Source organism: Phycodurus eques, chromosome 2 (assembly GCF_024500275.1).
Source record: "Phycodurus eques isolate BA_2022a chromosome 2, UOR_Pequ_1.1, whole genome shotgun sequence".
NCBI lineage: Eukaryota > Metazoa > Chordata > Actinopteri > Syngnathiformes > Syngnathidae > Phycodurus > Phycodurus eques.
In genome coordinates, this window is record NC_084526.1 from 2,205,838 (window position 1) to 2,223,782 (window position 17,945).

General features: G+C 45.2%; 2 protein-coding genes across 6 annotated transcripts; both read left to right on the plus strand.

Annotated features, from left to right (window-relative positions):
- The first annotated feature begins 74 nt into the window (after positions 1-74).
- LOC133417479 (zinc finger protein OZF-like) lies at positions 75-16,304 on the plus strand. Of its 5 annotated transcripts, XR_009770363.1 has the most exons (7): positions 75-372; positions 832-969; positions 1,058-1,282; positions 8,500-8,634; positions 8,747-8,983; positions 10,768-11,609; positions 16,240-16,304. XR_009770363.1 is itself a non-coding variant. In XM_061705257.1 (6 exons), the coding sequence occupies exons 1-6, from the start codon at positions 294-296 to the stop codon at positions 10,908-10,910; spliced, it is 957 nt and encodes a 318-aa protein (XP_061561241.1). In that variant the 5' UTR covers positions 75-293; the 3' UTR covers positions 10,911-11,815. The 5 variants fall into 5 exon arrangements, 4 of the variants coding, with proteins under 4 accessions (XP_061561241.1, XP_061561238.1, XP_061561239.1 ...); XM_061705257.1 differs by lacking the exon at positions 16,240-16,304 and having other exon boundaries at positions 10,768-11,815; XM_061705254.1 differs by lacking the exon at positions 16,240-16,304 and having other exon boundaries at positions 8,747-10,858.
- LOC133399410 (gastrula zinc finger protein XlCGF17.1-like) lies at positions 15,653-17,441 on the plus strand. Its single transcript, XM_061670989.1, has 2 exons — positions 15,653-15,664; positions 16,203-17,441. Exons 1-2 carry the CDS (start codon positions 15,653-15,655, stop codon positions 17,334-17,336), a joined length of 1,146 nt encoding a protein of 381 aa, XP_061526973.1. The 3' UTR covers positions 17,337-17,441.
- The last annotated feature ends 504 nt before the right edge of the window (positions 17,442-17,945 follow it).

The following is a 17,945-nucleotide window of genomic DNA, read 5'->3' on the forward strand; positions in this document are numbered from 1 at the left end:
GCCGCCGTACGACTTGTGAGCACGCTCGACGTGACGTGCGCGTCACGCAATCATCCTCTCTGACGTCCTCATCACGTACTAAACTCGACACAGGACCGCCATCACTAGATTACCCGACTAAAACACCATTAGTTAATTATCCGGAAGCGGAAAAAAAATAAAATAAAAAAATAAATAAAAAAAACTCGTCGCGGTGCACGTTGAAGCTCCTCGAGCGAGTTTAGCTTCGCTTAGCCTGTTAGCCCGCTAGCAAACAGAGATACAGTGCGAAGTGTTGTGATTATCGTGTGAAAATGTGCGATGAAAGTCGGGAAGAAGAAGAAGAGTGCGACGGGGAACTTTTCGGGACAAAAGAGGAGACCGAGCGACAAGGTCACAATATCCCTCTGCTTATTTCGTGTTTTTTGGGTGATAAACAGCGACGCACGGGAACGGTAATAACTTGTGCTCCGTTGACATACGAGTTTCATGCGTTCCGTGACCAAGCACGTAACTCAAATCACTCACATATGAAGTCAATCGTGGCCATTGACTTGAATTGAAAGGCCGTTCATGTATTCCGGCCGCCTTTGTTGAGAGACAACGAATCGGGCCTCAGTTAATGTGCAGTACCATGCTTGTGCCACAGTGAGGCGCTAGGTCACAAACGCATTGTACTGTATGTATGTATGTACTATGTACTACTGTATTTCAACTGCTGTAACAGCCGAATTTCCCCTTTGCAGATCAATAAAGATGATCATTGGCAAAAAATGTGTATCAACAATAATGCGCAACATCGAAGTCACAACATGACCAAACAACGTGTCTTTGTCTTCTTGTCTTGTGCAGATGTTGCTGAAGAAGGTCTCGGTCCTGAGCAGCAGAAGCCCGAGCCTCCTCACGTGAAAGAGGAAGAGGAGGAGGCCGATATCACCCGGTTCCCAGTGGCGGCTGGCGTCGTGAAGCGGGAAGACGATGAAGAGCGAGGTCAGCGGCAACGTCTTCATCCCAAAGTGACGGACGGAACAAAACGGGTAGTTAGCAAAACGTTCATTTGTCTTCTTGTGTCCTGCAGACGCCAGTGAAGGTTTTCGTCCTGAGCGTCAGGAGCCAGAGCGCACGCACTTTAAAGAAGAGGATGATATCACAAAGTTTCCCTTGATTGGTGTCATTGTGAAGCGGGACGAAGGCGATGACGGATCCCAATCAGGTGGCCTCTTAGCTCCGCTGTCAGATAGTGACGACATAACGTCGCGCTCCCCTGACACTGATGTTGCAGATGATGATGAATACGCTCAAGGTGGTTTGACACGTCACACTCGCAACAAACTTGTTAAATGCTCTCATTGTGACAAAACCTTTTACAAGTCGTCACTGCAAAGGCACAAAAGAACACACACCGGAGAAAAACCTTTTGCATGCTCAGTTTGTGGTAAAAGATTCTCGATCAAAACAAATTTAGCAAGGCACACAAAAACACACACCGGAGAGAAACCTTTTCCCTGCTCAGTTTGCGGCAAACGATTCTCTTTAAAAACCAATTTAACAACGCACGCAAGGACACACACGGGGGAGAAACCTTTTGCTTGCTTAGTTTGCGGTAAAGGATTCTCGATAAAGACCAATTTAACAACGCACACGAGAACTCATGCTGGAGAGAAGCCATTTGCCTGCTCATTTTGTGCTAGAAGATTCACTCAAAAGGAGCATTTAATAGTGCACACTAGAACACACACTGGGGAGAAGCCCTTTGTCTGCTCAGTTTGCAGCTTAAGTTTCAGTGAAGGTTCAACATTGGTTCAACACATGCGTATACACACTGGGGAGAAACCCTATTCCTGCTCAGTATGCAGTAAAAGTTTCTCGACAAAGACCAATTTAACAACACACACACGGACACACGCTGGTGAGAATTCTTTTTCCTGCGAAGTTTGTGGTAAACGATTCATTCGAGAGGGACATTTAATCGTACATGCAAAAACACACACTGGGGAGGAACACGGTTCCTGCGAAGTTTGTGGTAAACAATTCTCTCAAAGGGCAAGTTTGACAAGACACGCAAGAACACACAGTGGTGAGAAACCTTTTCCCTGTTCCGTGTGTGGCAAAAGATTCTCCAGAAAGGCGCATTTAGGAACACACACGAGAACGCACACCGGGGAGAAACCCTTTTCCTGCTCAGTTTGCGGCCAAAGATTCTCCTTAAAGACCAATTTAACGATACACATAAGAAGACACACCGGCGAGAAACCTTTCAGTTGTCGTGCGTGTGATAAAAGATTCGCTCATAAGTGCCAAGTCACGAAACACAAGTGCGCTGGCGGGCAGGGCAACGCTCAAAGAATAAACCGAAGAACCTGAAATAACTGACTCATTCCCTAATCACTATGTCCCAATTTCTTATTTTGTTATAGTGGACAACAGATTTCACTAAGACTATAGATTTCACAAAGTGACAGTCTTCATAATCCTTGGCTCATTCCCTACTCCCTAATCGCTATTTTTGAAATGCTATATAGTGGTCTGTCAAATAAAAAATGAAAACATGTTTTCGACTAGTACACATGGAAGCATTAAGATAGCGGACCTTTGTTATACAACATATCTTTTGGATGAACATTATGGTGATGAAATATACAATGATGAATTTTCTTTTGCTTACTGCATGTGTCAGTAACAGTAAACCTCTACTGGGAGTTCCAAACCGCTCGAAGCAAGCACACTTTGTCTCTAATCGGAGAACTATGCGAGTGGGACAGGAAGGACGGGTGCGAATGAATACTTTCAAAAAAGTTCGAATATGGTGTCAAATAAAATAAATATTGTCGAAATGGTCTGTACATTGTGACAATCTCCAGTGCTACCCTGTAAAGCGCATATTATTGTTTGAGGAGTGTGATCCCCCTGTAGTTGGAATACACCCTCCGGTCCCCCTTCTTAAAAAGGGGGACCACCACACCAGTCTGCAAATCCAGAGGCACTGTCCCCGATGTCCATGCGATGTTGCAGAGGCGTGTCAACCAGGGCAGCCCCACAACATCCAGAGCCTTTAGGAACTCCGGGCGAATCCCGGGGCCTTGCCAACGAGGAGCTTTTTAACTACCTCGGTGACCTCAAACCAGAGATAAGAGAGCCGGCCTCAGAGAACCCAGACTCTGCTCCCTCATGGGAAGGCGTGCCGGTGGAATTGAGGAGGTCTTCGAAGTATTCTCCCCACCGGCTCACAACGTCCCGAGTCGAGGTCAGCAGCGTCCCATCCCCACTATACGCAGTGTTGGTGATTCCTCCCAAACACACTCTTCCAGGTCTCACTGTCATTGCCCACATGAGCATTGAAGTCTCCCAGCAGAATGATGGAGTCCCCAGTGGAAGTGGTCTCCAGCACCCCCTCCAAGGACTCCAAAAAGAGTGGGTACTCTGAACTGCTGTTTGGTGCATAGGCACAAACAACAGTCAGGACCCGTCCCCCCACCCGAAGGTGGAGGGAGGCTTCCCTCTCATCCACCGGGGTGAACCACGGCATTGTACAGGCACCGAGCTGGGGGGAAATAAGTATACCCACACCTGCTCGGCGCCTCTCAACCCCTCTCAAGAGGACTGGTACCAGAGCCCAAGCTGTGTGAGGAGGTGAGTCCGACTATAACTAGTCGCACACCAGCTTGGGCTCCTTCCCTGCCAGAGAGGTGACATTCCACGTCCCTAGAGCCAGCTTCTGTAGCCGGGGATCCGATCGCCAAGGTCCCTGCCTTCGGCCACCGCCCAGCTCACAAAAAAAACTGCTGAAAGGATTGTCGGTACCCCCCTACCCACCCTTGAGGACTTGCACGCTGCCAGAACTAAGACAAGAGCGTGCAAAATCCTCTCGGACCCTCCGCATCCCGGTCACCGGCTCTTCCGGCTCCTGCCCTCAGGTAGGCGCTACCGATCAATCCAAACTAGAACTAGCAGACATTCCAGCAGCTTCTTCCCTCTTGCGATCAACTTCTTAAACACCTAACCTGCAATTCCATTACAACATGGTGGCAATTTTTTGACTTGAGTTCGTTGTCACATTTCTGCCGTGCCAATTATATGTTACTCGTGCACTCACTGTGGTAGTGTCGCCACGCTGCACTATTTGCATATCTGTTGTTGACCAATACTGGCCACTCATGCCAGACTAGCATCTGCTCCATTTGCACACTGACCGAGGAGTATCTGCACCATTTGCACAATCAACATTGTCGGTATTACCAGATAACTAGCAACCCTTTATTGCTCAGTGACTGTTTTTGTCAATGTCTTTATGTCTCCAAAGTCTCTCTTCTGTTGTGGTCCTAGAGCGGCCCCAACTACCGGAGACAAATTCCTTGTGTGTTTTTTGGACATTCTTGGTTTGACTCCGATTCTTAGTTTGACTCCGATTATAAATGACACTTCATCTGGTTTACTTCACAAACGCAGTATCAAATTAGTAATAGATTGATGATCGCCACACGGAGCCCCCTAACCCTAACCCACGCGATTGTGACACCAGGCAACGGAAGCCACCCGAGAGGCTCGTGGAACAAGCGTCAACTTTTGATCGGGGTTGCTTCGCGCACGCTGGACACATATTGGCATCTGGTTCGCAGACAATTGGTTTGGAAGGGGATGGAGTGATATGTGCTAAATGAAGTATCGCCCATAGGTGGCAGTGTTACCTCAGGAGACATTTGTACGAGGGTTTTTTTTGTTTGTTTGTTTTTTTGGTCGCTGAACTCAAATGCATGATAAAATAAACAGATAATTCAAACTAATATACATGTTCAAGTCGTTACTTTATTAAGTATTATTTTATTATAATAACTACGCGGGCAACCTTCAACTTCAGGCTGCTGAGCCCGGATTGCGAACCACTCCTAGTTTGGCCGAGTGGGGTTGCCGTACTCCGCTTTCCGTGCAAAGGTTTTCCTGGAGCTTGCCGCGCTCCACTAAACAATTCTTCTTCGTTTAGTACTGAACGCACCGAAGCCTCGACGCACTTCGCTGCAGAAAGTCATCATTTGGCAAAGCTCCGTGTCCGTTTGGACTCGTCCCGGTGCACGTCGAAGCGTCTCCAGCTAGCTTAGCTTAGTTTAGCTTAGCTTGCTAGCCGCTAACAACCGGACGCCTTTTGTTTACTGTCGCAACAAGTCGGCCAAGCGGAGATCGAGTTGCGATTGTCGTGCGGGAAAACAAAAAAAACAAAAAACAAAACAAAAAAATGTGTGCGAATATTGCGAAAGAAGAATACGAGGAGGAAGTTTGTGGCGCAAAAGAGGACGAGCGACCGCGTCGACTACTGGACGCTGTTTGCAGGCCTCGAGTGTTCCACGGAGCAGGTTCGTACAGGTCGTCTGTTCTCCCTCCCCTCACTCGTGTGCTAACTTGCTACCAGGGATGGGACGGAGTCAAATATGGGCAAGCAACAAGTAATAATTCGCCGATCCAGTGGTAGGAACCAACAAAGTACAAATCAGGGACTAGTCAGAAAGACGACGTTGATATCAACAATAGTGGCTAATCAAAGTTCGGTTTTCCACAAATACTTGGTTTCAGCCCGCAACGCGGCGGAAGCGTCAACAACAACAACAAGAGCAACGGATTCAGGGAAGATATTCCCCATCCGTGGCCATAAATACTGAAGTACAGCGTATTAGTACTTTTTCCACCTCTTGTTGTAACTTGTATTTTATACACTATAATTTTCCAAGTTGTTATTTGATTATTTTTCCTCCATTAAGCTCATTTGATAACCTTTGCCGGTTCCTTTTTTTTAATTTTTTAATTTTTTTTTGTACATTTTTTTTTAAGCTTTTGAGTGATTGCTGCGGTCGCACTAAACTCGTATAACAAAACGCCGGGCAAAATTTCCAAGTGGCCCGCCGAAAACAAATGTTGCCAGAAGCGCGTTTTCAGTTGCAGACTGAAATATTTTTTAGCATCGAAACATCATCCCGTCGTGATGACGCAAAAACCGCAACCGGCGTGCGCCTGACTGGATAAACGAGCGCCAATCATCTGGAAGATAACGAGAACTTCATTCATCATAGAAGTAAGACAACATGCACCAGTAACACTGGGCGGAATACGGCATACGGCCGGCATGTGTAAAATGTGTGTGTGTGTATATATATATATATATATATATATATATATATATATATATATATATATACACAGCATTATTGCAATGCCTTGGTTTTGGTGAGGTTTTGAGATGACAAAAAGGTGGATGAATTATTTTTGTATGCCAAATTAAACACTAAAGAAGGAGAAAATTATCTACACAGGTTGGCCAGACAGAGTGATAGAGATGGAAGGATGTGTAGCAGGTTAGGGTGATTAAGGATAGAGATGGAACTATGTTGACTGGTGCCAGCAGTGTGCTAGATAGATGGAAAGAATACTTCAAGGAGTTGATGAATGAGGAAATGAGAGAGAAGGGAGAGTAGAAGAGGCAAGTGTGGTGGACCAGGAAGTGGCAATGATTAGTAAGGGGAAAGTTAGAAAGGCATTAAAGAGGATGAAAAATGGAAAGGCAGTTGGTCCTGATGACATTCCTGAGGAGGTATGAAAGCATCTAGGAGAGGTGGCTGTGACGTTTTTGACCAGCTTGTTCAATAGAATTCTAGCGGGTGAGAAGATGCCTGAGGAATGGAGGAAAAGTGTACTGGTGCCCATTTTTAAGAACAAGGGTGATGTGCAGAGCTCTGGTAACTATCGAGGAATAAAGTTGATGAGCCACACAATGAAATTATGGGAAAGAGTCGTGGAGGCTAGACTCAGGACAGAAGTGAGTATTTGCGAGCAACAGTATGGTTTCATGCCTAGAAAGAGTACCACAGATGCATTATTTGCCTTGATGTTGATGGAAAAGTACAGAGAAGGTCAGAAGGAGCTACATTGCGTCTTTGTAGATCTAGAGAAAGCCTATGACCCAGAGAGGAACAACAGAACAGCGGTGAGGTGTGCTGGAGGTGTGACAGAAGAATTTAAGGTGGAGGTGGGACTGGCATCAGGGATCAGCCCTGAGCCCCTTCCTGTTTGCAGTGGTGATGGATAGGCTGACAGATGAGGTTAGACTGGAATCCCCGTGGACCGTGATGTTTGGGGATGATGTTGTGATCTGCAGTGAAAGCAGGGAGCAGGTGGAGGAACAGTGAGAAAGATGGAGGCATGCACTGGAAAGCAGAGGAATGAAGATTAGCCGAAGTAAGACAGAATATACGTGCATGAAGGAGAGGGGTGGTGGGGGAAGAGTGAGGCTACAGGGAGAAGAGATAGCAAGGGTGGAGGACTTGAAATACTTGGGGTCAACCGTCCAGAGCAATGGTGAGTGTGGGCAGGAAGTGAAGAAACGGGTCCAAGCAGGTTGGAACGGGTGGAGGAAGGTGTCAGGTGTGTTATGTTATGATCGTATCGCACTGATCGGTATCGGCCGATAATTAGCATTTAGCATGATCGGCTTTAATGTCATAAATCTCCGCAAAAGATATTTACTCCGCGTTGCCATTGTGTACAGTATATTTGAATCCCAAAGCTAGTTTATTTTTAGCCTTGTCGCGTGTCTTTTGACGTAATACTGTAAATATCGGCCCGCCAATAAAGTATTTATAAAAAAAAAAAAAAAAAAAAAAAAAAAAAAGCATGTCGGCGGTGTGATCTCACGGCACACCAACAAATAAAAATGTCACAAAAAGTGGATATATTAACGACTGTATGTACTTCCTGACATATAATAGAAGACCAATCATTTGTTCTGTCTGTCACTTTGCCTCACTGGCATAAATAGAGGAATAACGATACATTATTTATTGTAAATATAATTTTGGAGCAATTAAGTAAATGAACAAGTCATTTAAATAGACACATTGCTCCATCTTGTGATCGGATCGGTGGTCGTTTATCTTTTTTTTTTTTTTTTTTTGACCAGCTCCTTTTTTCTTTTCTTTTTTTTTTAATAGCAGGCTCCATGAATAAGCAATCATTTTTTAAATTGGAAATTGGCTAAGCTCCACCATGATGACGAGGCTTTTTTTCCCCCCCTGTCTGTTATGCGAGGCTGCTTCATACGACATCAGTGACGTCATTTGTCTGTAACCAATCACGCTGTGATGCACGATTCATAAACTACTTCCTGGATTTCGCAAAACACGCTTCCACGCCTGAGCACAATTTGTCCCATCACTAGCGTCCGGCATTTGACACCCCTCCCCCACTAAAAGATGTGTTGAGCGTCGTGCGAGGAGGAGGCGACACAAGCTCGCGAGCGAGCTGTTGGTTAGCACATGATCTTTTAATGTCTTCTGCACCGAAGTGGGACAATAGTGCAGTTTTGTTGTTCACCGTGCAATGACAATAAAGATGATACATTATAAATGGAGCACACGTGCCAATATTCTCTTTTCTTCTTCAAATGTCTGGGTTATGGGGCACGGTGGCAAGACAACAAGCTTATCTTAGAGCTTCACCAAAACGTGCGTTTGTCTTGTTCTCTTCTGCATACGTCAACAGATGAAGATGTTCATCCTGAGCATCAGGAGCCAGAGCCCCCACACGTTAAAGAGGAAGAGCAGGAAGCTGAAATCACGGCGTTTACATTTACGGGTGTCATTGTGAAGAGTGAGGATGACGGAGAGCAAGGCCAAGGTCAGCTTCATCCCAGTCAAAGTGTGGAGCAACATCAAAGTCACAACATGAGTGGACTGAGCAAAGCTTGACTTTACCAAACCGTGTGCGTTTGTCTTCTTGTGTCCTGCAGACGTCAGTGAAGAAGATCTTCGCCTCGAGCAGCAGGAGCCGGAGCGCGCGCGCATTAAAGACGACGAGCAGGAGGACGATATGACCGAGTTTCCATTGATTGTCATTGTGAAGAGTGAAGATTGCGATGAACACCACTATGGAGGATTCAATTCAGAAAACCTCTTAGCGCCACTCTCAGTTGGTGACCACATCGCGGCACACTATCCTGACATTGACGTTGACGAACACTCTAAAGGTGATATGCCTTGTCACACTGACAGCAAACACTTGAAATGTTCTCAGTGTGACAGAACTTTTTACAACACGTCAACACTGAAAAGACACACAAGAACACACACCGGAGAAAAACCTTTTGCCTGCTCAATTTGTGACAAAGGATTCACTCAAAAGGGACATTTAATAGCACACACACGGACACACACTGGGGAGAAACCTTTTGCCTGCTCAGTATGCGGTAAAGGGTTTTCCAGAAAGGGAGATTTAAGTATACACACAAGAACACACACTGGTGAGAAACCCTTTGCCTGCTCAGTTTGTGGTACAAGATTCAGACAGAAGGGAGATTTAATAGCGCACTCAAGAACCCACACTGGGGAGAAACCTTTTGCCTGCTCATTTTGTGGCACAAGGTTTACCCAGAAGGGACATCTAATAGCACACACAAAAACACACACCGGAGAGAAAACCTTTGCCTGTTCATTTTGTGGTTCAAGATTTACACAGAAGGGAGATTTAAGAATACATATAAGAACACACACTGGGGAAAAACCTTTTGCTTGCTCAGTTTGTAACTTAAGTTTCAGTGTACGTTCAACATTAATTCAACACATGAGGACACACACTGGTGAGAAACCCTTTTCCTGCTCAGTTTGTAGTAAAAGTTTCTCTAAAAAGACCAATTTAACTGCACATACTAGAACGCATGCTGGAGAGAAACCTTTTGCCTGCACAGTTTGTGGGAAAGGTTTCACTCAGAAGGGACATTTAATGGCACACACAAGAACACACACCGGGGAGAAAACATTTGCCTGCTCAGTTTGTGATAAAAGATACACTCAGAAGGAACATTTAACAACACACATACGAACGCACACTGGTGAGAAACCATTCAGTTGCAGTGCGTGTGATAAAAGATTCCATGTTAAGCGTCAGGTTAAGAGACACAAGTGTGCTGGTGTCAGAGCAGTGGTCAATGATGCTATAGAATAAACCTAAGAAACTGAGGTTGTGTTGGATGTTGTTCCCAAAAAACGAATTAATTTAGGAACATTATTGTGGTGTGGGCTACAGTATATAATTGACTCATCAAATTAAAAATGGGAACATTGTTTTGATGTTTATCAAAATGTGTTGTACATAATTGTTTGTTTCTATTTTCTTTATAGCTCCTTCTTATTCCACATATACCGGTGGCGACCATTCACACATTTATTTGATATCGAAATCCTTATAAATCCTATATGACTTCGCTCGTCGCACGTGTACAATACATATAGAATATAAACAACCCGAACATGTTCTGTGTTAATTGAATCATCTTGCGGAAACTTGTATTTGAAATCAAAGGCGCTTGTTCGAACACATAACCTCGTGTCAATGACTGAAAGGATGAACTGATATCTGTCTGGGTGTACACTATACAGTACTTGAGAAGCTCAAACTAATAGATATGATCTGCATTTGCTTTTTTTTTTTCTTTTTTTTTTTCTCTCAATATGGAACATTAACAATAGGTTGACATGTTTTCCTGTCCTATCACAATTTGTATGGGTGCGGCTCAACTCACAGACCACAAGGAAATTGTTTTCGTGTGAGAATGATCTTTTTCTTTTCTTGCACATTGGGGTTTTTATACCAGACCTTGTGTTCCCCGATTTCAATGTTGTGATTGTATTGAGTGTCTGTCCGCAAAACGTTTCCATATGCTTTCATGTTTCGAGGCCAGTAAATTTGCCGTCGAGTTCTGTAGCGCTTTCATGCTTGCTCGCTGTAAATAAAGTTTTCTTTTTGTTCGACAAGCTTGTATCAGTGGAGTCTTCCTTCAACATCGACGCCTGATCATCTTCCATCCCGGGAAGGAGAAGGTGCCTGGAGCACCACATCCCAGAATCTCACCGCTCGCCTTCCTATCGATGAAAGTCGTTTTCAGGTTTTGTTTCTGAATACTTTGTATCGCGCGAACGCAATCGAGCGCGCGTGTCAAGCTCGCGTCCACGTTTAGCTCATCGTTATTTGCTAACCGCAGTAGATATACGTTCCACACCCGCCCGCAATAGACGAAATGAGGAGGTATAGGGAGACCAGATTCGCAAAAAAAAAAGTTTTACCCTCTGATGTATTTTAAACACATTTAAACTTATTAAAACACACCTTTTAAAAGTATTCATTAGCTCCTTGCCTCACGCATGCTCATACAGATTTCCAAAAAGAGGCTCCGCTTGCTTGCTTCAAGCGGTCCAGTGTGTGTTCGATTAAATGTCTTTTAATTGAGAATCTTTTTATCGCAAACTGAGCAGGCAAGAGGATTTTCTCCAGTGTGTGTTCTCGTGTGCCTTTTCAACGATGAACTGTAGAAAAATGTTTTGTCGCACTGAGAACATTTCATGCGGTTGTTGTCAGGGTTGCATGTCATATGACCGTTAGTGTTTTTTTTAAATCATCAACATCCTCATCATCGTCAGAACAGTGGGCCGTTACGTCCTCACAATCTGATAGTGGCGCTAGGAGGCCGTCTGCTCGTGACCCTCCACGGTGGTCTCCATCACCTTCTTCATCATCATCTTCACAATGACAGTCAATGGAAACTCTGCGATGTCAGCCTCCTCCTCTTCCTCGTTGATGTCGGGGGCTAAAAACACCCAGTAAAGTACAAAATTGTTGTAAATATAACAAATGCTTCAAAATGTTTGAAAGGTTTTAAGGTTTTTCCAAACATTACCTGACTGGTGCATGACAGGGGTGATTTGGAGCTCCAACTGGACACTATTTTCTGTATGTTAAATTTGAAGGCCGTTAAATTGAGGTCTGTTAAATCGAGGTTCTACTGGACATGTTTTTGGCAATGTTTATTGGGAATATGTATAATTACCACCTGTGGGAGGGGCCATTTTGGTCGGGTGCAGCTGTGAGCCGGGCGGTGGCCGAAGACTGGGACCTTGGCGATCCCATCCCCGGCTACAGAACCTGGCTCTAGCGACGTGGAATGTCACCTCTGTGGCAGGGAAGGAGTCCGAGCTGGTCTGTGAGGTCGAGAAGTTCCGACTAGATCTAGTCGGGCTCGCCTCCACACACGGCTTGGGCTCTGGTACCGGTCCTCTTGAGAGGGGTTGGACTCTCTTTCACTCTGGAAGTTGCCCACGGTGAGAGGCGCCGAGCAGGTGTGGGTATACTTATTGCCTCCTGGCTCGACGCCTATACGTTGGGGTTCACCCCAGTGGACGAGAGGGTAGCCTCCCTCCGCCTTTGGGTGGGGGGGACGGGTTCTGACTGTTGTTTGTGCCTATGCACAAAACAGCAGTTCAGAGTACCCACCCTTTTTGGAGTCGTTGGAGGGGGTGCTGGAGACCACTTTCACTGGGGACTCCATCGTTCTGCTGGGGGACTTCAATGCTCACTGTGGGCAATGACAGTGAGACCTGGAATGGCGTGATTGGGAGAAAGGAGGATCTGTTATTGATCTGTTATTGGACTTCTGTGCTCACCACGGATTGTCCATAACGAATACCATGTTCAAGCATAAGGATGTCCACACGTGCACTTGGCACCAGGACACCCTGCGTCGCAGTTCGATGATCGACTTTGCGGTCGTGTCATCGGACTTGCGGCCCCGTGTCTTGGACACTCGGGTGAAGAGAGGGGAGGGGCTGTCAACTGATCACCACCTGGTGGTGAGTTGGCTCCGATGGTGGGGGAAGATGCCGGTCCGACCTGGCAGGCCCAAACGTATTGTGAGGGTCTGCTGGGAACGTCTGGCGGAATCCCCTGTCAGAAGGAGTTTCAACTCCCACCTACGACAGAACAATCCCCGAACCCGTTCGTGGACACCAACGGTGAGGGATGCCGTCAAGCTGAAGGTCCTTTTTGGCCTGTTGAACTCCGGAGGCAGCTGATGGGTACCGGCTGGCCACGCGGAATGCAGTTTTGGTGGTCGCTGAGGCAAAAACTCAGGTATGGGAGGAGTTCGGTGAGGCCATGGAGAATGACTTCCGGAAATTCTGCTTCACCGTCCGGCGTCTCAGGAGGGGGAAGCAGTGCACCATCAACACTGATGGGGCACTGCTGACCTCGACACGGGACGTTGTGAGTCGGTGGGGAGAATACTTCGAAGATCTCCTCAATTCCACCGAAGCGCCTTCCCATGAGGAAGCACAGTCTGGGTTCTCTCTGTGTGGAGGCGAGTCCGACTATATCTAGTCGGAACTTCTCGACCTCACACACCGGCTCGGGCTCCTTCCCTGACAGAGAGGTGACATTCCACGTCCCTAGAGCCAGGTTCTGTCGCCGGGGATCGGATCGCCAAGGTCCCCGCCTTCGACCACCGCCCAGCTCACACTGCACCCGACCAAAATGGCCCCTCCCACAGGTGGTGAGCCCATGGGAAGGGAGACCGACGTTACCCTTTCGGGCTGTGCCGCATGGGTGCAGGCCCGGCCACCAGGCGCTCGCCTTCGAGCCCCACCACCAGGCCTGGCTCCAGTGGGGGGCCCCGGTGACCCGCGTCCGGGCAAGGGAAAACCAAGTCCATTGTTTGTCGTCATCATTAGAGGTCTTTGAGCCGTGCTTTGTCTGGTCCCTCACCTAGGACCTGTTTGTCATGGGTGACCCTGCCAGGGGCATAAGCCCCAGACAACTTAGCTCCTAGGATCACTGGGACACACAAACCCCTCCACCACGACAGGGTGACGGCTCAAGGGGGGACAAAACAATATTAAAAAAGTAAAACATGATTTTTTTTTTTAAACAAATTTTGTCGTTAATGACATATAATTTATCCAGGAACATTTAAAAAAATCAAGTCCTCCCTGCTCCACGTCGCCTGGCACACGAACGAAGTTTGTCCAAGTGGCGTTGCCGTCCAACTTCGGCTGCAGTGGCCGGTTTGCGGTTTGTTTAATCACACGCGCTTCACTCACTAAAACGTCCCGAATGAATATGAACTGTTTAATATTCACGAAGCCTCGACGCAGGAGATCAAAAACGACCACCCACGAAATACTCGTTTCCGGATAAACTCGTCTGTGCGCACGTTGAAGCTTCTCCAAGCTAGCTTAGCCTAGCTTAGTTGAGCTCGCTAGCCGCTAACACAGCGACGCCTTTGTATTTGTTTTGACGCCTCGCCAAGCGGAGATCTAGCGGGCGTGGAGCGCGTTGCGTTCATCGTGCGAAAATGCGTGCAAGGAAGTGTGAAAGAAGAAGAGTCCGAGGAGGATCTTGGTGGAACAAAAGAGGAAAACGATCGCCAACGTCAACGAGCTGTTTGCAAGCAGCCCCGAGTTGTGTTACACCGAGCAGGTTGGATTAAGTTGAAATATTTTTGTTTAGGGTTTCCCCCACGACACGGGTAGATTGAATTGCCCCCGATTTTAACATAACATGTGAATCTGTCACCATCATATCAGAATTGATATTTTAAAAAGTAAAAAAAAAAAATCCTCTGATTTCAGCCACTGTATTTGTGAATACTTTCTGATTCCCTTAGTCTTTACATGAAAGCAGACAAATGGTCTTTTCGACCAAAACAAGCCATTCTGCTTGGGTGTCAGAAAACGGATCAACACTGGTGCCTGTTTTCTTAAATGTTCTGAATCCAAATCTACCAGTGCACTCTTTCCCAAGACTTAAGAGTGCCAGTGTCCAATTCGAAATGGGAAAATCCTCTGAAACCCACCAAAACCTCAAATACATCTTCTTACCACTCTGTTACATACTCTTAAATGTACTGTTAAATCTACTGAAGTGTCGAAGAGTTCCCAAACTCCTATTGAACTAAAATTACTCATTCGCTGCCAGCCTTCCCAGTTAACATGGATGTTTGACTTCTAAAGCCGTCAATGGCAGTGAATGTGTTAAGTGACCTAAACATTACTATACCTATCGAAATCTCCCAAGTTACCGAAATACTCTTAAATCTACTGAAATGCTCCCTAAAAGTGACCGAAATACTCCGAGATGTACTCAAATACTTCTTCAAAGTTATCTACTTATTAAACTTTTTAAATACTTTTTAAAAGTATGTTGACAACTAAAGTACTAAGAAAATATATGAATTGGGCATCGTTGAAATAGTTTACCTATTGTGTTATCTTGACTGTTGGGACAAATTTCTGCAGCAACTGTTTTTTTTCCACTTTGTCCCGACAAAAATATTTACGTAAAAAAAAAGTCACCTTTACTGTACCGTTACATCAGGTCGACTAATAATTAGTATGTTGCTTTACTAACCTGAATTAAGTTTAAAAAGATTCGGGCTTTCAAAACGGGAGACAATTACGCCACGGTTTGCGCAGAATGAGGAAATTGTTTTACATTTTGCTGACATTTTGAACGTTCGAGAGTGTCTATGGATTTATTCGCAGGCTATTTTCACCACCTTAAATTGGTTAATATTGTTTAAAAAAAAACTCACAAAGGACAGACCAATAGTATCGATTTGTGAAAAAATACGAAAGTGACCATATTTGGATATGCAGGGTTTCCGCCTGAACGTGACAATATGCTAAATGTTAGCTGGGTATTTGCATTTGAGTTGACCCACCGTTTTAGGTCTAGTTTAACCTGCAGTATTTTGGCACGACATTTTTTAAGAATTGTTAGACCTAGCTGATTCTACTTCGGTACAGTCACTGCGGTGCTTGGCCAAAGGTCGGAAGCAGACGAATTGGCAGCGGAGGACGGCCGACGCAGCATGCCAAAGACGGTGTTAATTCCACTCCCTGTTGCCGCAGGTCGTTTGATCATATTGGCCGTGCGACCTCCTCTGCACGATAGCCAAACTTTTTATCACCACCGCAGACACACTTGCTGTGAATTATTCTTCGTTGGTGTTCGGCGTTGGACTAAGCTTTGAAATTTTGACCTGGCTTGCGCTTATCGCTACGTGAGTCTGCAGTACCAGTGTGTGTGGCAAAATGATAAGCATAACATTTGCGATACAAAATTTGGATATTTACAATCTAAAAACCTACAATACAGTGAAACAATAAAAAGTGAACCGCAATATGCAGAGGGCTGACTCCACAGCAGTTCCAATTACTGAACTGTTCTTAATAATAGCCCCCTCCACACCCCTTATTTCAATTCAGTTTGATTGGTAAGATGGAACGTGATTTTATTTAAAAAAAAAATAGTGTGAGTAATTTATTTTCTTTCTTACTATTTGTTTGTTAATTATTATTCTTATTTGTTTTAATTACTGTAACATCTGACGTTCCCCTCTGGGGATCAGTAAAGGATAGTATGTTACCTTAAACATTGCCTTCCTGTGTCCTGCAGACATCAGCGAAGATCTTCGTCCTGAGCGGCAGGAGTCGGAGTCCCCGAACACTAAAAAGGAAAACGAGCTGGAGCCCCCTCACATCAAAGAGGAGGAGGAGCCAGAGACCCCCCACATTAAAGAAGAAGAACAGGAGGACGATATCAGCAAGTTTCCATTGAGTGTCATTGTGAAGAGTGAAGATGGAGACCACAGTGGAGGATCGCAAGCACTCGGCCTCATAGCTCCACTATCAGATAGTGACGCCGTCACGTCGCACTCTTCTGACACTGACGACGATAATGATTGCGAAAACCCTCAAGGCGATATGACACGTCACACGGACAACAAGCATGTGAAATGTTCTCGGTGTGACAAAACGTTTGTCGACAAGTCGTCCTTGAAAAGACACACAAAAACCCACGCTAGAGAAAAACATTTTGCCTGCTCAGTTTGTGGTAAAAGGTTCTTTAGAAAGGGACATTTAATAGAACACACAAAAACTCACACTGGAGAAAAACCCTTTCCTTGCTCAGTTTGCAGTAAAAGATTCTCTCTCAAGGCACAGTTAACATTGCACACAAGAACACACACTGGGGAGAAACCTTTTCCCTGCTCAGTTTGTGGGAAAAGATTTTCTCAAAAGCCAAATTTAACGTCACACACAAGAACACACACTAGAGAAAAACCTTTTGCCTGCTCGGTTTGTGGCAAAAGATACTCGGAAAAGAAAACTTTAACAACACACACAAGAACACACACAGGACAAGAACCTTTTGCCTGCTCAGTATGCGGAAAAAGATTCACGCAGAAGATACTTTTAATAGCACACACAAGAACACACTCGGGAGAAAAACCTTTTCCGTGCTCAGTTTGTGGTAAAAGATTCTCTTTGCAGGGACATTTAATAGTTCACACAAGAACACACACTGGGGAAAAACCCTTTCCCTGCTCCATTTGTAGTAAACGATTCACTCAGAATGAGCACTTAATCAAACACACTAGAACACACACTGGCGAGAAGCCATTCAGCTGCAGTGTGTGTGACAGAAGATTCTCTCAGAAGGGTCAGGTTAAGAGACACAAGTGTGCTCGTGAGAAGAGAAGCGCTCAATGAAGCTGTTGCCTACTCCCTAATCTACGGGTGGACAAGATTCAATACTCCAAAGAGCCATTTGGTCTCGTCTCCCACAGAAAGAAATAACACCGGGAGCCACAAAACCCTTTTGACATCTAAAGTGAGGGTAAGACGGCATATTTATTTTTTACTTGTATGTATTAAAAACAAAAACTACAGCGTGTCGCATTGATATCCATCCGTGAACTGCTACAGAGAACATGATTTTTTGTTTTTTTAATTCTGAAAAAGACTTGTATGAAGCTTACTTTTAAATAAAATAGTCTTTAATGGGCCTCCTCTTATTCCTGAAATTAAAGCCAAACTTACTGGGGAACAATTTGAAAAACATAAATTCTGTTGAGTTAGATATTTATGCCAAGTAAAACTAAAATTGGCATGCTGATTCCAGAATTGCAGTCACTTTTTTTTCGAGCACGTCAGGTTTACCCCCCAGATAAGCAAAATTCCACTGATTAGCTCTAGTAAGACTTTTGCCATCTGATGACCATAGGACGCGTCTACAGCTACGTGTCAACTTGTTTGTGCAGTAACCATTGAGAGGTGTGTGTGCAGCTCCCAATACTATCAATAACTGCAAACAGAAAG